We start from the raw sequence: 23705 nt of genomic DNA, 5'->3' as shown, positions 1-23705 counted from the left end.
GGTCAATCTTGAAAATACCACACTAAGTGAAAGAAGCCAGACACAAAAGACTACTATTGTAGGATTCCATTTATAGGAAATGCCCAAACAGGTAAATTCAGAGACAAAAAGCAGAGTAGTGGTTCTCGGCTGTGAGGACTGGGAAGAAGTAGGCAGGGACTGCTCATAGCTGTGGGGTATCCCTCAGGGCGATTTAAAAGGTTCTACAATCAACGGGCAATGGCTGCACAACTCAGTACATACGGCAACAACTCCTGAATTGTACACTTGAAAGGGGTGAACTGCATGGTATGTGAATTATATCTCAAAACTATTACTAAAAAAATACATCAGCTATAACCACTTTATTTCAAAGCATCAGTAAGAGAGAGAATTACCTGTTACTGGAGGTGCGGAAAACGACGGCATCAGGGGTGTCTGGGGAGCTCTTCCTGCATGTCCCCTTGTAATGTCGTAGGATGAACCCACGGAAAAGCCTGATGTGGGGGGACCCGAGGAGGGTGCAGCTAAGAGCGTGTTTGGGGCCGGAGCCGAAGGTGGGAAGTGCGATGGAGGAGGATTACTGAAGGCGGCAGCAGCAGACGGAGGAGGGACAGGAGGCGGGACAGAGGTGACAAGCACTGGAGCAGAAGGCACGGGGGAAGGGGCCACAAAGGGCACCGTGGCAGAAGGCCTAACAGGAGGCAGGGACGGCTGCGGGGTGGAGGACGCATGCGGCGGCAGGGGCTGCCCAGAGGACACGTTTGGAGAAGACAAAGAACTGGCTGCAGCTAGAAAAAAGAGGAGGGAAAAAACACATAACTGGAAATGCTTTTCACTTAGTTTTCAAAGTATCTCATTACCTTCTCCTTGCAAAATTTTTAACAGCCCCTATCCCAAGAGTTATTTTAAAATGTGTCATTTAAAATGTATGAGTATGACTGAGTCAAATGACATTCAACTCCCATCAGTAAGAGGCAGCTATATAAAACTGAGTTACAGTATCGTAGACCCTTTGTGTTTTTGTTTGTTTGTTTTCATGTGTTTTTAGCAAAATAAAGCTGTTTTTCATCCCTGCTGATATGACCATAAAAACCTCACAATGAGGGCTCAAAAACTTCGGTCAGAAAGTTAACCACCACAAAGTCACAGAACACTAGACCAAGCTAACACATGCTTTTCAGGGTATTTTTCTTGTAACAAAGATGACTTAAAGTCAATAAAGAACAAAAATTTAGCTAAAGCAAAACATACATGTTTTCTGTCTTTGGACTTAAATAAAAAAGGCTATTTCCCTTCATCCTGGCAAAGATCAGAGAAGTTTTAACACACAGGCACACTTCATTTTACTATGCTTCACTTTACTACGCTTCTTACAAACTAAAGGTTTGTGGCAACCCTACATTAAGCAAGGCTTTCGGCACCATTTTTCCAACAGCATTTGTTCTTCGTGTCTGTGTGTAACATTCTGGTAACTCTTGCAATATTTCAAACTGTTTATGATACGATATTTGTTACAGTCATCCGTGACCAGTGATTCCTGACGCTACTAATGCAAAAAGATAGTAACTCGCTGAAGGCGTACATGATGGTTAGCAGTTTTTAACAATACTTTGGCAAAGGATTTTTTAATTAAGGTATGTACATTGCTTTTTTAGACATGATCTCTTGCACACTTAACAGACTACAGTATAGTGTAAACATAATTTGTGTATACACTGGGAAACCAAAAATTCATGTGTCTCGCTTTATTGCAATATTTGCTTCACTGTGGTGATCTGGAACCAAACCCACCTATCTCCAAGGTGGGCCTGTATGCTTTTTGTTTCCTGACTCTGAGAAAAGATAACAGTACCTTGACCACCCTCAAACACAGAAGCCACACAACTGCACGTACCTAGAGGGGCGGGGGAGGAAGACAGCGCGGCGGCGGCCAGTCCTGCGGAACTGGGGAGAGGGGTCCCGGGGGGTGTGCTCTCTATTCCACTCTCTTCCATCATTTTCCTTCAGTTAGACTGTAAAAACAGCAAAATGTAGTAAGTGATGCACAGTCACAAAACTATGTTTTTAAAGCTTGTATATTTAGGAATAATTTTTTAAAATAATCAACAGATACATGTCTGTCTTTATAATTTATAATGCCACTTATTTCCAGATGAAGGGTCAGTCAAGATTCCTAAGAAAAGTCTGAGAATATTTAATGTGCCAACAGTCTGAGCAGTTTCATACGTCTACTTTATCACTGGGAAATAATTTTCTGTTAACTATGTAATTAATTACCCAATATATATCAAATAATAAATTACTAATTTAATTTTTGCCATTCAAGTGCATGTTAGATTTATATCTAGATTCCAGCTCCTATTACTTTTAAAATAAAAATAAATTATTTAAGGCATTTTTCCAATACTTCCTCTCGCCACATTAAGCAATGTATGTGCTACTCCTGTTAACAGTAAAAAAACAAAAACAAAAACAAAAACTTTTTACTGTGCTCAATTCCTAGGTTTTCCTAGTTCACATTCTAAAATGTATCCAGCAAAGGCTAAATGATATCTCTCAGGTTTTAGAAAAGTTACCTAGATACCATTTTGTCCGAATGGATAAAAATGGACTGCAAAGTATGCAAAAACTTCCTTAAAAATTACACATTTTCAAGCCTGCCTCAAGTATAAAATCAAAACTTCTAAGTGTACCAAATTTGGTTTTGAAGTTTTTACTCATTTGACAAATACTCAGTGAAAGCCAACCACTTGCCAAGCATGATACTGGTGTCTCTGGAAATGCAGCGTAAGCAGAAACAAACAGGACACTTACAGTCCAGCACAGGCGACAATCATACAGGAACACCAACCGAAGTACAAAGAGCCGTAGCCCAATGATGTGCTCTGAGGGTCAGAACACATCTGTTTGATACGAACATGATTTCAACTTGGGGTCAGAAAAGGGTTCCCCAAGGAGCTCACGTACAAACTGAAATCTGAGGGATGCTGAGAATTTAATTAGGCAAGGGAAAGAAAAGAAAAGGAGGGCACATGCCAGAAAAAGTGAATATACAGAAGGTATAAAGGTCCTTTGAGGTTAAGGAAACATGACAGGTTCAAGACAATGCATGTGGCAAGGAGCAGAAAATAATGAGGACTGGAGACACAGGCAGGAGCCCAGACTGCGCTGAGATTTACAAGCCAAGTTAAAGAGCTGGGTCTTTCAAGAACAGAAAGTCACTGTGGGGCATTCAAACTGGGATAACATATTCGCCTTTTGTTTTAATTTATTGAAGAAATTTTATATTCACAAGAAGATGCCACAATATAGCAGACTTCAAGAATGTCGTAAACCCAGCTTCTCCCAGTAACAGCATCCTACATAACTGGAGTGCAGTGAGCAAGCCCAGGAAATTAACATTGGTACAACACTAGGAACTATAGACTTTATTTGGATTTCACCTGTTTTTACATTCATGTGTGTGTTTGTAGTTCTATGAGGCTGCATCATATGTAGTGACTTATGCAGTTGCCACCAAGATCAGGATATAGAACTGTTCCATCACCCCAAGAAACTCCCATAATGCTGCTCCTCTGTCACATCTTCTCATCAACCATAAGCTCTGGCAACCAACTGGTCTCCACCACTTTCTCTGTTACATAAATGGAATCACACAGCATGTAACCTTTTGAGGTTGGCTTTTCTCACTCAGCAGAATGGTCCTGAGATCCATCTAAGTTGTTGGATATATCAATGGTTCTTTTTTTTATTGTCGCATAGTATTCCACTTTATACATGTACCAGTTTGTTTATCCACGTATTTGTTGAAGGACATTCCAGACATTAGCAACTCACATTTGTGTTTTAAAAAGATTCCTTTGACTACAGTATGTAGATTGGGCCACCACGCAGTCTGAGTAGATGCAGAGACTATTAAGAAGGATATGGTGAGGGCAAAAAAGATACAGAAGTAATTCGAATAATACCCTAGTCTAGTGACTCTCAAATGGGGGGTGGAGGAGGGTGATTCTGCCCCCATCCAAAAGTCATTTAGCAATGTCTGGAGACATTTTTGGTTGTCAGAACTAGGGGGTTTCACTGGCACGTAGTAGGTAAAGTCTGGTGATACTGCTAAAAATCCTACAATGAATAAGAAAGCCCCCACAAGAATTATCTGGCCCCAAATACCAATAATGCCAAGGCTGAAAAATTTCAGCCTAAAGTGATGACTGTGGAGATGGAGAAGAGTGGACAGACTCAAGAAATGTTTAGGTGGTAAGATTCAGTGATAGACTGAATATGGGGTCCAGGATGGGGAGAGGCATGACTTGCACAACTGGACAGATGGTGGTGCCACTCAGGAAGACAGGGAACACTGGAGAAGATCAAGGTGTGTGTCTGATGTCTGGGGGAGGAGGGATTATGCAGTATTTAATACTGGACACGCTAAGTTCAAGATCCTTGAAACATGGAAGTACAGACACTGACTTGGTCAGCAGTTCAGAAACCACAGAAATGTGGGCTTCATCAGTTTACTGATAGTCTCTAATGTCATGTGCTGAAAAGGGGATTATCTAAGAAAAGAAAACCAAGTGAAAAAAGATGATGACCCAACCAAGCCTTGAAGAACAGCCAGGGAGAAAAAGCTTGCAGAAAAGAATGAGACAGCAGAAAGACAGGAAGAAAACCAGGACACTGTGGTGTCCACAAGCCACAGAGGAGTGTTTCAAGGTAGGAAGAGGCAACAGTATCAAATGCTGCAGAGAAGCCAAACTGGACGGTGCAAGAAAAATTCAATAGAGTTCCAAACTGCAGAAACTCAGAGCCGCTTCCATGGAATGAATGGGGACAGAAGCCGGCTTCAACTGGATTGAGGTGGGAGGTGAGGCAAACATGCACAACACTTTGAAAAAGTTTCACTGTAAATGTAGAAGAAAGACACGGCAGTAAGTAGAAAATAGAGACCCAAGGAGGCAAAATCCTTTCATTCAATACCTACACAAAAAGGTACACAGCCTGGGCCAGAAATGGCCTTCTGAGGACTTTATCAAACCCTGACAAGGCTACCTCTTTCACCTCCCCATTCACTGGTTATTCATCTTCCTCCTATAGATGCTACCAAATCCTCACAGTGGTCACACTTCCCTCAAAGGGGAAGTCAAATTTAAAGATAAATGTTAATGAATATATTTGCAAAACAACTTGTACAGTGAATACAACCCATAAAATGGAGTAATTGGTGGATTTCTTTCAGTCTTTAAAAGCATTAATTTTTGAGAATAGGATTAGTAACAACATTGGGTTAATTTTGGATACATAAACATAATACCTTTTACTTTTAAAAAAAAGCTACGTTAAAATAACAGTGAAGTTTCAGAGTTAGTAAAAGGTTCTAGTGCTGAAGTCTCCGCACAAAAATATTAATGTATCCACTTTAAAGAAAAAGTGACAGAAATGGCTTGGAAAATTGAGTCCTCGGTCATTGGACAGACCCTGCTCTTCCAATTTGCTTGTGTCTTTCCTTTACTGTTAAAAAGTGGATGCCTATCTTTTAAGGATACAAGAAATGGAACAATGAACCTTTGATAAACATAAAAGCTTATTAAAAGCAGCTACTATTGTTGACATACTACTGGTTCAAAAGATAGTCTCTCCTACCGCACAATGAACACTGCTGCAGCAGGGTCCGAGTTTTGTCCCTACATTCCCAGTTCTGACCCCAAAATAACTCCCAGAGTGTTCACTGATCAGTGGTTGCACAGGGAAGAAAGACTGGAATGCCAAAATGTGTCATGTTCGCAGAAATGTACATGCTGTGTGTATCAAAATAACTGCTTTGAATGACAAAAACTCTCTTGGATTGGACAAATTCTGCCAATCTGAGAAGGGCTGTGCCGCAAATTTGCCTTAAGTAGGTCCCAGGAACTAACAGAGACAACAGAGTGCAAAAGCCCTCTGGAGCAGCGCTAGGCGCGGACGGGGGAACCTACTGGAATAGAGGCTACTTCCCTCCGCCGGTCCCGATTTGTTGACCTACGAGTCTCCTAGGCAGGAGCGGCTGAAATGCCGTTCCTGGAGACAGCGGCCTCCCCCCCAGGCTCTGCCACGTCTCCCGGCCAGGCTGGGCCAGGCTAAGGTCAATGGGCGCCTGCAGGCAGTCTATCACCTCTCAGGAAGGTGGAGCCAAATGGCCTGGGACACCGGCGTCGGACCGGCGACAGGAGCAAAGCGCACAAGACCCCCGGGCCGCACCCACGGCGGGACAGCTTGCCCCACTAAGCGCACCGGTAACCCGGCCACATCCGGCAGGCTCCCAGGGCCCGCGCCCGGACAGAACCCCGCGGGGCTCCCGAACGACTCTGGCCTCCCCGGCGCCGGCTGGCCCGCCCACCTCGCAGCCGCTGCGCCCCTAGACGCCGGCTGTGGTGCCCGCGTCCCATCCCGCAGCCCGCACGCACCCGTCCTGCTGCCGGGCTGTCGCTCACCTGCGGGCCCAAAAGAGTGTCTGCGTGACAGTGAAGAGTGGAGGCTCGGGAAGCTGGGGTGTAAGACTAAGGCTCCGAGAAGACGAGGAAGATGCCCACAAGAGCTCGCCCGCGCGCAGCCCCGCCTCCAAGATGGCCACCGGAGGCGCGTGTCCCTGCAGCTGCCACGTCTGCGCGCGCTGCCCCGCCCCGCCCCACGCAGCACGCCGCCCCGCCAGGCCCCGCCCCCTGCCCTGCGCCCCGCCCCGTCTCTCTCGCCGGGAACCCCCGCACCGAGGCCACAAGTTAAACCCGCTGGAGGACCTTGGTCCAAAGATCCTCCCGCCCACTAGGGCAGGGCGCTGCCCCACTCTACAAGCATTCTGCAGCAGGAGTGCCCTCCTTTCCGCTCCACAACCTCCGTACGCGAGAATGGTACCTTTGTTACCAGGGGTAGCTCACTTAACGCTGTGCTGGGACCTCCCACGGGGAGGGTGATGAGCCAGCCAGGGTCCTCTAGGCCAGTCCGGACCTCCAGGCAGGATCTCGTTCTGGAAACAGGAGACAGCCTTTGTATTTTCGAAGATCGCCAGGTAACAGCTCTTGCATCTGGAGAGAGAGAGATAGCAGGGTGCGAAAATGTAGCAGCTATCAGACTGATGTTTCCCCCGAAGTTCATCTTTTACACTTTTTTTTTAAATGGAAAACCAAAGACAAAAATGATCAAGTTTCTTAACCTTATGTGCTGCACTTTAAACAGTTCCTCAAAGTCGGTGCTCAATAATGTACACCAGATAAATCAGCGAGTAGAGTGCAATGGAGTAAAACAAGCAATTTGCCGTCAGAAGTCCTGGTTTGGGTCTGGGACTGCCCTAATGCCACTTACGCAGTTATGTGACTTTGTACAAGTCACTTATCCCCTAAGTGTCCATATTTCCATCTGTAAGGTGGGAATAATATTTGCCATCTCTCATCAATCGGGTAATAGAGTCACATAAAATAAGACATGAACGTACACTTTAGTCTGCTGAGTGTTAAATGCATGAAAAACTCTTGTTTTTATTGTTCCAAAATTCCTTCAGGAACTCACTTGTAGATTTAACATTAATATATCTCTCAGACTTGACAGCTGAAAGCATTTAAAAACACCTCGCTGAAAAGTCAGTACTATTTACCTTGCCCTAACTTCAGACAAGGTGATCTGTACTTGCAATGGGCTGTTCCCTTCAGAGGTGACTCTTATCCTGTCCACGGAGAATGTGTGTAGGTGGCTGTCTAGATTACTCTCCAGAAGGTGCTGTTTAGGGTGGTGCTGACAGTTACCATCTCTATCCTCTTTGGTCGACACCCTTAATAGCTACAAGATCTGTGGGTTTCTTCATTCGTTCAACAAACATTATTTACTAGTGGCTGCAATGTACTGGAAATGTAGCAATGAACAAGACAGACCAGATCCTGACACTAAGGGAGCTTTCATTCTCAGAGAGAGAGGCTATGAATGAGAAAATAAAGAAAATAAGTACTATCTGCAATGGGCACTTTGAGGAAAATCCAAAGGGTGATGTGATATGAGCAGTCACTGGGGTAGGCCACTTTGGGTAGGACAGGTGTGCAAGGCCTCTCTGAGGAGGTGGGATCTGAGAATAGTCTGTAAGGAAGCAGGTCTGTGGTTATCTGGACAGAGGAAGAACATGCAGAGGCCCTGAGGGAGGGTGCCTGGCACCTGTTCCTTGCAGAACAACAAGGAAATTGGGACTGAGAGAGTGATAAGAAATGAGGTCAGAGAGATTGCAAAGCCAGACCATATCCAGCCTTGTAGGCATCTTCAGGCCTTTGGGTTATATTCTGAGAGATATGAGAAGCAGGTGGGAGGTTTTGAGCAGAGGACTGACAAGATTTGACTTCAGTTCTAAAACATATTCTGATTGCCGTGTGGACTCCAGGGGTGCAAAGACTAAAGCAGAGTGACCATCATGAGATGACACTGGTTTAGAGTAATTAATGGGGGGGGGGGGGACATGGTCTGGACATAATTTGAAGGCTGAGCTGTCATGATTTACTGATGGATTGGATGTACCTGTATTTGTCTCCTAAGTCTGCCAAAACAAGTTACCACAACTGGGTGGCTAAAAAAACAGAGGAATTTACTCTCTCACAGTTATAGAGACTAGAAGTCCGAACTCACGGTCAGCAGGGCCTCCCTGAAGGCTCTAGGAGAGTCTTTCCTTGCCTCTTCCAGCTTCGAGGGAGTCAGATGTTCTTTGGCTTGTGCCAGCATAACTCCCATCTAGGCCTTTTCATTCACAGGGCCTTCTCTCCTGTGTCTCTGTGTCTCAAATCTCCTCTGCCTTTCACTTATAAACATACTTGTCATTGCACTTAGGGTCCACCCTAAACCCACAGTGATCTCATCTCAAGATCCTTAAGGGTCCAAACCCTATTTCTAAATAAGGTCCTATTCACGAGTCCCAGGTGGCCATATCTTTCTGTAAAGGGCCCTATTGTACCCACTACATGGGTCATAAGAGACAGGAGTCAACCAAATAAGCAGGGTTATAAAATAAGTTTTGAAGTTAACCTTGAATTCCATTTATAATATCTTACGCTTTACACACTACTCCTCATTTAAATGTCAAAAGAACTTTGTGTGGCAGGTATTATTATTTTCATATTAGAAATAAGGAAACTTAGGCTCTGAGAATTATGTAAAGACCTGGAATTGGAACCCAGAATTCTTCAGCTGTACCCTAAACTTCTTGCCTGCTTTTAGGGTGGTAGGGTAAGATGATGTGTTCTTAGATGTAAGACAACAAGGCAAATCAATGGAAAATTAGAGCTTCATGACAGAGCAAAAAAACTACTTAGCTTTTTTAGTTGCTGCTAGCAGAACTCATCAAGTTTTTTCTTATAGGAAGTTTCTAATACATCACAGAGTTTATTTCTGAGCTATAATGAGAGCTACAGTGCTAGAGTGGAATTTTCTTTTATTGCTCAAAAACACAGGCAAACAAAACTACTTCCCACTTGAGTTGAGGCTTTTTTCTAGCTCAATTCACAATTGATAGATCCATTCTTGAATATTCTTTAAACTGTCCATAAAGTTTATACTATTCATGTGAATACTGATGTGTGTATTTCCAGGTTCTCTGCCTGGAGACAAGGCTGAGTCTCTGAGCATCTACAGCATAACCAGGACTACAAGCAGAGCTGAATCTGGTCTGAGAGCCCATGGGCTCTGCTGAGAGAACAGTCCACGAGTTACAGAGCCACGAAGGACACTTCAGCAGATGTATTAAGGGTACTGGCCAAGACAGAGGTCAGGGGCTCATGCCCACACCCAAGTCATCAAAGAAGATATGGAAGTTCCTTTGGCAACTAGGAAGGAGGAAGAGGGTTGACCCAAACATGGCAGGGGTTCTTATACTGAACGGTTCTTCATTGCTTATGTGAAATTCAAATTTAGGGAGGCAAGCAAGCCATGACCAAGAGTCTGAGAGGCAGTCAAGTGCAAATTACAACATAGATATTGGTAACAGACGCCCTGGATTTGAATCCTGGCTCTCGCACCTGCTGGTTAACAGCTAGCCTTGGGCATGTCACTTAAATTCACTGTGTCTTGATTTTTTCCACCTTTAAATGAGAACTTACGTTAATACCTACCTCATAGTGTTTTACTTGAGAATTGAATCATTAATTTGCATTAAGCGCTTAGAACAGTGCCCAACTCATAATATTCTCTAAGTGTTAACTCTTACTCTTTGACTTTTAAATTGTCTAAATATTCACCTGACAATGACTGTTTTAAACCAAAAAGATTTTTACTTAGGTGAGATTGACTTAGGATTTCCAAATTGAGGTTTTATTTGGTTTCTTTTCAACTAAAGAAAATTTAGTTTAGTTGGAAACAGAGTGACTCAACCTCTCAATTTGCCCAGTTGGGACACTCCCAATTTAGGGCTGTATTCCCAAGCGTAATTATTAAAAGCTCTCATCTTTTATTCTCAAAAGTGCTCCAGTCTGGGCAATGAATCTTGTGCCCATCCTATTTACAGATGTGTTAAGAAGTTACTCTCTTTGCACATATAAGCAGTGTTAAAATGTCAGTAACTACCTGCCCTGCACACATATAACTATCAATACCAGAGTCCATTCCAGTTTGCTTCAAAGAAGAACTTGTCTTTCTAAAACATGTACTTATAAAAACACTCTCTGACTCCTCATTGCCTGCATAGGAAAATCTTAAAAACTCAACTCACCCTTACTTGCTAGACTCTCCTCCCCTTCCTGCATTTTCCTCCATACTCACCAGGCACCAGCCTCAAAGATCTGCTCCCTCCTGAAACCATGTGCTTCGCTCCTGTCATTCCCTCTCCCTGAAACACCTTTCCCCTTTCCACAGGCTGCTAGTAAGTACTCCTCATTTTTCAATGAGGCCAGTCTAAAGTTTTCTTCCATCATAAACCTTTGTGCACTACATGTTTATTGGTTGGCTTTGATGGTTGGTTACCAACCTTGACGGTAAAAACTTTGTATTTAAAATCTCAATATATTCAAATATTTACATAGAGTAAAGAATACTCTATGAACTTTCTGGGAATTGATTTAAATTTTCTATAAGAATTCATGTGTAGTATGCACATTACAAAAAGTACTTATTATCATCTCCTTTCTCTCCCTTAAGTATGATTTTACAAAAGAAAAAATTGTGTAGGATGCAGAACAAATATGCTTCCTTTGGAAAAGTATAGATTTTACTTTCAATAAGAAACAATGCAACTAAAATGAGTTCTCTGGCCAGAAAGATGCTGATAATATGCAATAACATACTAAAAGGATTCCAATTCTTTCCCAGACTTTTGTGTTTTTATGAAGTTTGCATAATTTCAACCAATGGTTCTCAATGGATAATAAATCCTAAATATTTAAACCTGTAGTAGTGTTTCTCAAGCCTTTGAATTTACAGAACACTCCACTTTTCCCCTCTAGGTTTTACATCATAGCTTAGAAAAGGAAATATAACACAATTATTCTTACAAACACCTTCATTTTCAAACAGTGTTTAAAGCCCAGAACTTGCATTCATTCTCGTTGGCAGTTCAGCATTTTCTCTAAGGCTTACAAGTGAAATTTTGGTAAGACAGCCTAGGAGATGAATGAGAACAGTTCATATAACCACACATCAACCCAACTGCATGTAAACAGCCATGTGGTGTCATCTCACTTGCTGTTTCCTAGAACTGCCACTGAGCAGGTCATCAGAGTAAGGTGAAAAATATACTAGACTAGAAATCTAATACTACCACAAATTAACAATGCAATTCTCTGAGCTTTAGTTTCCTCCCCTGACAAGGGAAGGATAGCTAAGTGATTTCTGTAGCAGATGTTAATTATGGTTGACTTCCTAACAAGACAAGAAAGACAACGTTCTACTTATCAACATAGACGACAGTCCTAAATGAAATGTTAGAAAATGGAATTGAGGAGGAGAGTATGATGATGATGATGATGATGATGATGATGATGATAGTCATAATGCTGATTATATATACACTGTGATTAAGTAGGTTTTTCTCCCCAAGAATATACAAGGGGCTCCATTTCAGAAGAATGTACTGATGATTTAATAAATATTAAAAGAAAATGAATATGATAATATCAATAGATAAAGGAAAGAGCATTCACTAAAGTTCAATTCTTTTGCCTGATAACTCTTGGTTAGCCAGAATGAGAAGGCATCTTTAACCTGATAAAGGGCTTTAGCAAAATAGCACAGCAAATATCACACTTAATGGTGAGCTATTAGAAGATTTCACTTAAAGTCGGTAATAATGTAAAATGAAAGAAAAATTTTTAACAGGGAAAGTAAAAACTAACACTATTCTCATTTGCAGTGAAACTTCCTGTTGAAATGATCCTTGCATCTCTTTTCCCAAATTTCCAGTGATCTAGTCCTTGGCCTTAAACAACATCTATATTCTAGTGATTTCCCCCCTTTATATGGCCAACCGTGACATCTCTCCTAAACTCTGAACTATTCAATAGCTTTACTTTGGGGTCTAATCAGGAAGCTAATTAAAACTCTTGATGTTTCAAAAAAACCCTACTCCACCTGGACTCTTCCTGCTCAGTGAATGGCAACTCTGCTTCTCCATCTGCTCTGGTTAAACAAAAACAAAAACAAAAACACCTTGGATCAACGTCAACATCGAAGGTGCTAAGTCACGTTGACAGAACCTGCCCTTCACAGCATGTGACTAATCTGGATTTAATCATGAGAATGGAGACAGGTTCTACAACGTATCCGACCAGGATGCCTCAAAACTGTCAGGGTCACCAAAAGTAAGGGAAGTCTGAGAAACTAACACAGCCAAGAGGAGTCTGACACAATGACAACTGAACTTAAAGTTCTGTGGAAACAAACAACGGCCACCCAAATGAGAACAAGAAAAGGCTATTTATTCAGAGCTTGCAAGGAGCCAGCCACCACCAGTTTTGTTTGGCAGGGACTCAAAGGCAGGCAGTGGAGTGGAAAAAAGGGAAAGCTTCAGGTATGCACCGATTAGAGGCTTGGTATGAACAAGTTCTAAGTGAGCTAATTAGAAGCCCAGCATCCTGTGTGACTGGTTAGGAGGGCATATTTGGCTTCCGCTGGTTTGTCCTAAAATGGAAGCTGTCAGTCGTTAGTCAAGTCCTGGCCATTTGGGGCTGATAGCCGCAGGGCTTACTATTTGGCTTCTGGGCAGGTTGCTACAGGTTGCGGTGAGAGTTCTATTTTTATATGTGGTCTGGCCACTGACAATTTTTATATTCAGTCTCTCACTAGTATCCTAGATGAGATGCTGGAACTAAAAAGGACATCAGTTTAAAACTAAGGAAATCTGAATGAAAGCATGGATTTCAGTCAATAATATAGCAAAGTTCATTCATTTATTGTAACAAATGGACCATACCAATGTAACATGTTAGTAATACAGGAAACTGGGTCTGGGATATAAAGGAGCTCTCTACACTACCCTCTCAATTTTTCTGTGAATCTATAACTATTCTGAAAAAAAAGTTCATTTAAAAACAACACCATCTACCAAACATTTGGAGAAGAGTTACACCTATCCTGAAACTATTCCAAAAAATTGCAGAGGAAGGAAAACCTCTACACCCATTCTATGAGGCCATTATCACCCTGATACCAACACCAGACAAAGATATCACAAAAAAGAAAATTACAGATCAATGTAACTTATTAATATAGATGCAAAAATCTTCAACAAAATACTAGCAATTGGCCTCCAACAATGCATTCAAAGGACCAGACACATGATCAGGTGGGATTTACCCCAGGGATGTAGGGATTTTTCAGTATCCGCACATTAGTCAAGGTGATACACCGCGTTAACAAATTGAAGAATAAAAACCATATGATCATCTCAATAGATGCAGAAAAAGTTTTTTTATAAAATTCAACATCCATATATGATAAAAACTCTCCAGAAAGTGGGCATAAATACCTCAACAGAATAAAGGCCATATAGGACAAATCCACAGCTAACATCATACTAAGTGAGGAAAAGTTGAAAGCATTTCCTCTAAGATCAGGAACAAGACAAGGATGCTCACTCTTGGCACTTTTATTCAACATAGTTTTGGAAGTCCTAACCATAGCACTTGAAGAAAAAGAAATAAAAGGAATCCAAATTGGAAACGAAGAGTAAAACTGTCACTGTTTGCAGACGACATGATACTATCTATACTTAGGAAACCCTAAAGATGCCCCCAGAAAACTACTAGAGCTCATCAGTGAATCTGGTAAAGTTGCAGGATACAAAATTAATATACAGGAATCAGCTGCATTTCTATACACTAACAATGAAATAGCAGAAAAAAGAAATTAAGGAAACAATAGCATTTACTATCAAACGAAAAAGAATAAGATATCTAGAATAATAAACCTACTTAAGGAGGCAAAAGACCTCTATTCTGAAAACTATTTAACCCTGCTGAAAGAAACTCAAGATGACATAAACAAACGGAAATATATACTGTGTTCTTGGATTGCAAAAATCAATATTGTTAAAATGGCCATACTATCCAAGGCAATCCACATATTCAGTGCAACCCCTATCAAATTACCAATGACATTTTTCACAGAGCTGAAACAAGAACTGTTAAAATTTGTATCAAAACACAAAAGACCCTGAATAGACAAAACAATCTTGAAGAATAAGAATTATGCTTCCTGACTTCAGACTACACTACAAAGCTACGGTAAACAGTATGGTACTGGCACAAAAACAGACACACAGATCAGTGGAACAGGACAGAAAGACCAAAAATAAACCCGCACACTTATAGTCAATCTACAACAAAGGAGGCAAGAATATACAATGGAGAAAAGGCAGTCTCTTCAATAAGTGGTGCTGGGAAAAATAGATAGCTACCTGTAAAAGACTGAAATTAGAACAGTCTCTAACACCATATCTAAAAATAAACTCAAAAAGGATTAAAGACTTAAATTTAAGATCAGATACTGTAAAACTTCTAGAGGAAAACATAGGCAGAACACTCTTGGATATAAATCATAGCAATGTATTTTTTGAACCAGTTCCTGGAATAATGGAAATAAAAACAAAAATAAACAAATGGGATCTAATTAAACTTAAAAGGTTTTGCACAGCTAAGGATACCATCAACAAAATGAAAAGACAGCCTACAGAATGGGAGAAAATAGTTGCAAATGATGCAACCGACAAGGGACTAACTTCCAAAATATACAAACAGCTTATACACCTTGACATTAAAAAAAAAAAAAGCAACCCAATCAAAAAATGGGCAGAAGACCTAAATAGACACCTCTCCAAAAAAGACAAACAGATGTCCAACAAGCACATGAAAAGATGCTCAACATCACTAATTATTAGAGAAATGCAAATCAAAACTATAATGAGGTACCACCTCACACCACCCAGAATGGCCATGATTAAAAACTCTACGAACACTAAATGCTGGAGAGAATTTAGAGAAAAAGGAACCCTCCTACACTGTTGGTGGGAATGTAAATTGGTGCAGCCACTATGGAGGACAGTATGGAAGTTCCTTAAAAAAACTAAAAACAGACTTTCCATATGATCCAGCAATCCCTATCCTGGGCATAAACCAGGAGAAAAATATAATTCAAAAAGATACATGCACCCCAATGTTCATAGCAGCACTATTTACAATAGCTAAGACATGGAAACAACCCAAATGTCCATCAACAGATGACTGGATAAAGAATATGTGGTATATATATATACACACACATATACATATACACACACACACACATATATATATACATATACACACATACAGTGGAATATGACTTAGCCATTAAAAAGAATAAAATAATGCCATGTGCAGCAACATGGATGACCTGGAGATTATTATTCTAAGTCAAGTAGGCCAGAAAGAGAAAGAAAACTGCCATATGATATCACTTATATGTGGAATCTGAAAACAAGGACACAAATGAACTAGTTATTTATACCTGAGATGACTGATTTCTTGAAATATGTGTAAGCATGATTGGATTACTGCATTCTGCTGATTCTTATTTTGTGCTTTGCTTTATTCCTTTGATAACCATGTAAGTTTAAAAAGCTAAAGCTCTAACCTGTTCTTAGAAACAATGAACAGTACATATATGTAAATTTCAAAATGGTTTTCTCTCCCAACGAGTTGCTCTTCCTAGAATAAGCTTTGTTTACCCCCCAAAAGAAACAAAATTTAAAAATAAATGGGAAAAAAAACCACCACCATCATCTTAGAGATATCCTGACTCCTCCCTGTCTTTCTCTCACCCTTCAGCAAATTCTTAGCATTTGACCACACCCACCCTGCTGTGCTGCTATCACCTTAGCCCTGACTCCACCGTCTCTCACTTAGAAACCTTCGCTAGGTTCTGAAGGGCCCACCTGCTTCCATTATGCTTCTCCACAGGGCTTTATTGTGGTCTACAAAGCAACAGAAAGCTTTAACAGGTCTGCGGTCCCAATGAATGTGGCTGGTGGAGGAGGGAGAGCTGTCAAATTGTGTTTCTAATGACTGGATCAAACACAGTTCCCCAAAAAATCAGCAGCTTGCTCTTTTCAGAGACTGGGTCCTACAAGCAGAGCTCTTCCTTGCTTAGCAAGTATACATTCAAATTTTTATTTCAGATAAAAACTTAAAAACATTTTTTTTAGTTGAAGTATAGTCAGTTTACAATGTGTCAATTTCTGGTGTACACCATGTTTCAGTCATATATGTACATACACATACCCCTTTTCATATTCTTTTTCATTATAGGTTACTACAAGATACAGAATACAATTCCTGTGCTATACAGTAGAAACTCCTTGTTAATCTGTTTTATATATAGTAGTTAGTATCTGCAAATCTTGAACTCCTAATTTATCTCTTCCCACCCTCTTTCCCCCTGGTAACCATGTTTGTTTTCTATGTCTGTGAGTCTGTTTCTGTTTTGTAAATAAGTTCACCTGTGTCTTTTTTTAAGACTCCACATATAAGTGATATCATATGGTATTTTTCTTTCTCTTTCTGTTTTACTTCATGTAGAATGACAATCTCCAGGTCTATCTATGTTGCTGCAAATGGCATTATTTTATTCTCTTTTATGGCTGAGTAGTATTCCACTATATAAATATACCACAACTTCTTTATCCAGTCATTTGTCAATGGACATTTAGGTTGTTTCCATGTCTTGGCTATTGTAAATAGTGCTGCTATGAACATTGGGGTGTTTGTATCATTTTGAATTCAAGTTCCCTCTGGATATACGCGCAGGAGTGGGACTACTGGATCATATGATAAGTCTATTTTTAGTTTTTAAAGGAATCTCCATACTGTCCTCCATAGTGGCTGCACCAAATTACATTCCCACCAACAGTGTAGGAGGGTTCCTATTTCTCCACACCCCCTCCAGCATTTACCATTTGTGGACTTTAAACACTTTTTTAAAGTTTGATTTGATTCCATACATTTATTCTGTTGGTACTGTACAGACAGTACAAAACACAAAGTTACAGAAAAGTGTGTAGTGCCACTTGTCTCTCATCAGCCTGTACTCCAACCTCATATTCCTCTCCGTAGAGACGACCGCTGCTCTGTATCTCACAAGCACGTGTAATACATACTTTTTTTCTTGAGTTTTTTACACAACTGGAGATGCACCAGATATATTATACCTTAGTGAGTAGTGTGTATGTGTAAATACTGCATGCACACACACATGCTTGCACACACACACACACACACACATATCTTGGAGCTATTTCCACATCACTCTGTTGCCACTACTTCATTTTTAAAGAGTCCCATATGCTTCCATTCATTGGATTAGAGTGTCAATAATTTCTTTAACTGGTACCAATTCCTAAACATTTAGTTCATTTCAATCTTCTGTTCATATCAGCAATGCTACATTGGTTCTACTCAGGTACATGTCATTTTACACACATTCAAGCATATCTGTAGAATAAATTCCCCCAAAACAGTGTTACCTGATCAAATGGAATGTGTCTGTGAAGTTTTGATAGATGTTGCCAAATGGCTCTCCACTGAGGATGTATCAGTTTATACTCTCACCAATGACCTCCCAGGCCTGCAGCCCTACTTCTTCTCCAGCTACAATTTGTTACCAAATATCTGAATCTTTGCTGATTGACAGGTATAAAAGATGTCCCTTTGCATTTACTTTATGAAGAGTGAGATTAAGCATTCTGTGCAAAAGTAATTTGTATTTCATCTGATATGCTCTCTAGCTTACATTATATTACCGATTTTTAAAAATTAGTTTACAGGAGGTCTTCATACAATAAAGAAATTAGACCTTTATATGCAATACATACTGCAAGCATTTTGCCACCTTTGTAATTCTGGTTTTGACTGTGTGTGTGTCTCTTTGCCATATGGAAATTTTACATCTTTCTAGAATCAAATTTATTAGATCTTTATGATAAGTTTTTGTATATTACAGTAAAACTCAGATGACATTTTTATTGAGATCTTATCAAATGTATAGATTGCATTAAAGAAAGCTGACATCTTTATAATGCTGTGTCTTCTTATCCCAAACTCTTTTTATATGCCCTGATAGCACTGAATTTTTTTAAAAAAAAATACAGAACTTTTATATTTTTTCATACGTTTCTTAGGTATTTTATCTTTTTCTTGTCATTGTCAATAGTTTTTTCTTCTATTACATTTTCTAATTGATTATTGCTTGTATATAGGAAGGCTACTTACTCATTATATTAATTTTGTTACCAGTCACTCTCCTGAATTGGCTTGTTTCCAATAGCCAGTGAATTCATTTGCTTTTGTTTACCAATTCTTTACAATATTTACACTTCTTATTTATTTCTGTCATCTACTTTTCTTAAATTGACTAAGGTTTTATTTGTGTCCTAAAAGGGTACAGTTAAGGCTAATGTTCTATGGGTATGTAAAAAGAATGTGAAGTCATGGAACTTAATGCCATGCAAAACAATTTTAACTACTTGTTACTTACATTTCTTATGTATTCCACTGACGAACTTACTTCTTAGTTACTTGCTCTGTCATGAACTGAGATACTGGATTTAGGATCTCCTATAACTAAATTGTCTCTATCTCCTCTTGTGTTTCCTGTAATTTTTTCCTTTAATTATGTTGATACAAGGTTGTGTGATTAACAGGTATTTACAACGATGAGATCATCAAAGTGGACTGTACCCTTTATCATTTTCTTCAGATGTATCTGATAGGACTTTGCTCATCCTTTGATTTTCAATTTTTATGAGTCATTTTATCTTAGGTGTGTCTGATTTTGAAAATACAATTAAATTTTGTTTTATGATTCAATTTGAGTTTTTTTCTTTCAATGAGCACTTAATCAATATACCTGACACGTTTAGTTTTCACCTGACGTTATCATGTTGCCTGTTATTTTGATTTTCTCTATCATCTTTCATTATATTGTCTATAATGTTTTGTATGTGTGTGTTGTCTGATAATTTGGAGTTCATGTTTTTGTTCTAGTGATTACCTGTATAATTATCACTATATATATCTGACCCGCTGTGTAATATCTGTGGACTCCCTACTGTGAATGAAGATGAAACCAGTATATGCCCATGGCCTTTTCTTACTGCTACTATCTCATTTTAGTTGATTATATATTTTTAGTAGTATTTATTTTTACATTTTAAATCACACACTTACGTTACTTGATTTACTGTCTTAATACGATTCCCAAGACCTTTCCTAGTCTTCCAGTCTGTATCTCCAACCTCAAACCCTCACACTCAATCTGAGAGAAAATCAGAGTCTAGGCCAAGCCAGAAAACAAGTCCTGCAGCAGAGCATCAGAGCAGGGAAAATACAGAAACCAGTGCCCTTTTTCAATGGGCAATTCTGGGACCTCACAGTTTCAGACACCTGGGGACAGAGGAGCAAGGAGGCATTATGGGAAGCAACGCTTTTCAATTAAGTTTGGAGAAGCAAACTAAAACAGACTTTGCTTTTGAGAATATTCATCAAAATGAAATACTCCATGGGGTTTGTGAAACTGGAGCCTGTGAAGGAGGTCAGTGAGACAAAGACCATGTTCTGAACATGGGTTTTCAGCTGCTACTGTCTAGAGAAAAGAGAGGATGCTTCTTGTTGTAAAACTCAGTACCGCACTTTAAGAGTAAGAGGAAGCATGAGCTTTGCTTCTTTCCAATACGAAAGTTGTTGCTTTCCTTGTTAGATCGTTCCCTGCATCTTCAACTGTACTTTCGATTCTGCACTGCTCTTGTCAACTTCTTGCCCCCATTCTGTCCCACAGCATTTAGTAATTACCAAGAACTAATGTCCACAAAGAAAAGAAAAACTCAAAGTTAATAAATGCTGAATGCCTACTGTGTGCCAGTCTCTCTCTGGAGTTTTCAGGTGCTTGCTCACAGATTCCAAACAATTCTAGGAGGTAAATACTATCTTTATTTTCTGATGAGAAAAATGAATTTCTAGAATGTAAGGCCCAAATCCACACAAATTATAAGTGGCAGGATTCAAATCCTTGTCAGATTGTAAAATTCCTTCTCTCTCTCTTTCCTTTAATTAACAGACTATATTATTTAGAATGGTGTTAGGTTTATAGAAAATTTGAGTCTTGTATGGGTGTAGTGCCTTTGTTACAGCTGATGAACCAGTACTCATGGCATACTTCCACTGCCCCCAAATTCCCCAGTGCTCCCCCTACGCCTCCCTCCCTCCTTCTGGGTACCCAACCCCTGCCAAACACTGATCTTTTCTCTATCTCCACAGTTTTGCCTTTTTCAGTTATAAAGTTGGAATCATACATATGTAGTCTTTTCAGACTGGTTTCTTTTACTTAGCAATATATGTTTTGGGTTCCTCCATGTCTTTTCACAGCCTGATGGTTCATTTTTTTTAACCACTGAATAATATAGTCCACTGTAACGATGTACCACAGTTTCCTTATCCATTCACCTACTGAGGGATGTCTTGGCTGCTTCCAAGTTTTATGATAATGAATAATGCTGCTGTAAACATTCATTTTTCTATGGACATAAGTTCTCAACTCATTTAGGTAAATACCAAAGAGCATGACTGCTGGATTATATGGTAAAAGCATATTTATTAGCTTTGCAAGAAACTGCCATGCTGTCTTCCAAATATGCTGTGCAATTTTGCATTCCCACCAGCAATAAATAAGCATTTCTGTTTCTCCACATCCTAGTCAGCATTTGGTGGTGTCAGTGTTGTGGATTTTAGCCATTCTAAAAGGGTTATAGTGGTACCTACTTTTTTTATTAGCAGTTCCGTAATACATGTGATGTTGAACATATTTTCATTCCCTTATTTTCTACCTGTATATCTTCCTTGGTGATGTGTCTGTTCAGATATTTTGGCAATTTTTTAATCACGTTCTTTTTTTTTCTTATTCTTAAATTTTATAAGTTATATTTTTAAGCAGTAGATTGTCAAGAAATGGTTCCATTTGATCAAGGTTGTGAGCACAGAGTTACTTGTAATATTTTTTATTATCCTTCTTAATGTCCATGAAATTATGGTAATGACCCCTATTTCATAGCTGATATTGGTAATCTGTATCTTCTATCTTCTATTCTCAGCTGGCTTGCTTAAAGTTAGTCATTTTATTCATCTTTTCAAAGCACCAGATTTTGGTTTTATTGATTTTTTCTCCATTAATGTGTCATTTTCAATTTAATTATTTGTTCTAATTTTTATTATTTTCATTTAGTTCAAAATATTTTAAAATATCTCTTAAAATTTCTTTGACCCTTACTTACTGAGAAGTGGACAGTTTAATCTCAAGCATTTGGGGATTTTCCAGCTTCCTTTCTGTTACTGATTTCTAGTTTAATTTTACTGTGGTCTGAGCGCATACTTTATGATTTCTATTCTTTTAAGTTTGCTGACGTGTGTTTTACGGCCCAGAATGTGGTCTATCTTAATAAATGTTCCATGTAACCTTGAGAAGATCGTGTATTCTGTGGTTGCTGGAGTAGTCTATAGATGTCAACTAGACCCAGCTGTTGAAGGTGCTGTTCAGTTCAACTAGGTCCTTAGTGATTTTCTGCCTGCTGGATCTGCCAATTAGTAAAGTCATTAATTATAATAATGGATTTGTTCATTTCTCCTTGAATTTCTTCCAGTTTTTACCTTATATATTTTGACTTTGTTGTTAGACGCATACACAGTTAGGATTGTTATGTCTTCTTAGAGAAGTGACCCTTTTATCATTATATAACGTCCCTCTTTATCCTTGATAATTTTGCCTGCTCTGAAGTCTGCTGCCTCAGAAATCAGTAAAGTTACTCCCACTTTCTTTTGCTGAGTATTAGCATGGCATATCTTTCTCTGTTCATTTACTTTTAACCTATATGTGTTTTTATATTTACAGTGGGTTTCTTGCAGACAACATATAATCGAGTCTTGTTTTTTATTTACTCTGATAGCCTCTTTTAAGTGGTACATTTAGACTAGCAACGTTAAAGTGATTATTGAGATTGCTGGACTAATGGTACCATATTTTGAAATGTTTTCTACTTATTACCTTTGTTCTTTGTTTCTTTTTTTTTGTCTGCCACTCTTTTCCTGGCTTCTATGATTTTAACTGACCGTTTTATATGATTCCATTTTCTCTCCTCTCTTAGTATATAAATTATGCTTTTTGGGGGTATTGGTTACCCTAGAGTTAGTACCCTACACATTTACGACTAATCCAAGTCCACTTTCAAATAACACTGTATCACTTCACAAGTAATACAAGCTCCTTACAACACAGTATTTCCAGCCCTTCCCTCCCATCGAACATTGCTCTTACTCAATCCACTTGTCCATAAGCTACAGTCACTGAATATGTTGTTGCTATTATTATTTTGAACAAACTGTTATCTGTTAGAGCAATTAAGAATAAGAAAAAAACTATCTTATTTTACCTTCTCTAATGCTCTTCCTCTCTTTGTATAGATCAGTGTTTCTAACTGATACCATTTCCCTTCAGAAGAACCTCTTCTGTCACTTTTTGAAAGGCAGCCTACTGGTAGTAAATTCCTTCAATTTCCGTTGAGAAAGTTTTTATTTATCCTTCAATTTTGAAGGATAATTTCACTGGGTACAGAATTCTACATTGGTAGTTTTTCTTTCAATGCTTTAAATATTTTATACCACCTCTTTTTGCACAAGCTATCCGTTGCTGTGAGTCTGTGCTGTTCTTATTTTCCTGTCCTGATTCCAGCTACTAGTAAAGATTTTTGTGAGCTAACACCATCTTACGAGCACTATACTTCACAACATGATCATAACTACAACTTACATTTGCTGCACATTTACTATTTCCTAGGTGCTGATCCAAGTATTTTACCTTGATTATATTCCTGTCACAACCTTAAGTAGGAATTATCACTATCCCCATTTCACAGCAGAGAGAGTCAGTCAGTCTGTCAGGTTGAAGCACATGTATTGCTAGTACCAGGCTTCAACCAAGCCCTGTGAACCCAGAGTGGGCTCTCATAATCTTCTGCAAGACCAAGTTATTGAAAAGGAAGCCCTGCTGGCCACAAGATTACTCGCTATAAAATATCATTTTTCTTCCTCATCTTGGTTTTCATGGAATTTTAAAAAATTTTTGTCTCTACTGTACTATAAGCTCCACAAGAACAGAGACTTTATTTATTGCTGCAGCTCAAGGGTCTGTGTGCTCAATAAATATTGGCTGGTTTGAACTGA

At 39.4% G+C, this 23705-nt stretch overlaps 1 protein-coding gene across 3 annotated transcripts in view; it reads right to left on the bottom strand.

Moving 5' to 3' along the window:
* The window catches only part of PRRC1 (proline rich coiled-coil 1), an 84052-nt gene that overhangs the window by 26088 nt on the left and 34259 nt on the right, over positions 1-23705 (bottom strand). The window contains exons 3-5 of one of the 3 annotated variants that reach the window (XM_074360601.1): positions 6868-7037; positions 1877-1994; positions 378-770 (exon numbers count right to left, since the gene is read on the bottom strand). In XM_074360601.1, the coding sequence (XP_074216702.1) occupies positions 378-770; positions 1877-1979 (496 nt within the window). In that variant the 5' untranslated portion in view covers positions 1980-1994; positions 6868-7037. Of the gene's footprint in view, positions 1-377; positions 771-1876; positions 1995-6422; positions 6609-6867; positions 7038-23705 lie in introns of those variants that run through there. The other 2 variants (XM_074360600.1, XM_074360602.1) reach the window with 2 other exon arrangements.

This window comes from Camelus bactrianus, chromosome 3, assembly GCF_048773025.1.
Source record: "Camelus bactrianus isolate YW-2024 breed Bactrian camel chromosome 3, ASM4877302v1, whole genome shotgun sequence".
NCBI classification, from domain to species: Eukaryota; Metazoa; Chordata; class Mammalia; order Artiodactyla; family Camelidae; genus Camelus; species Camelus bactrianus.
Note: the sequence above shows the minus strand (reverse complement) of the source record. Positions and strands in the feature narration are given on the sequence as shown.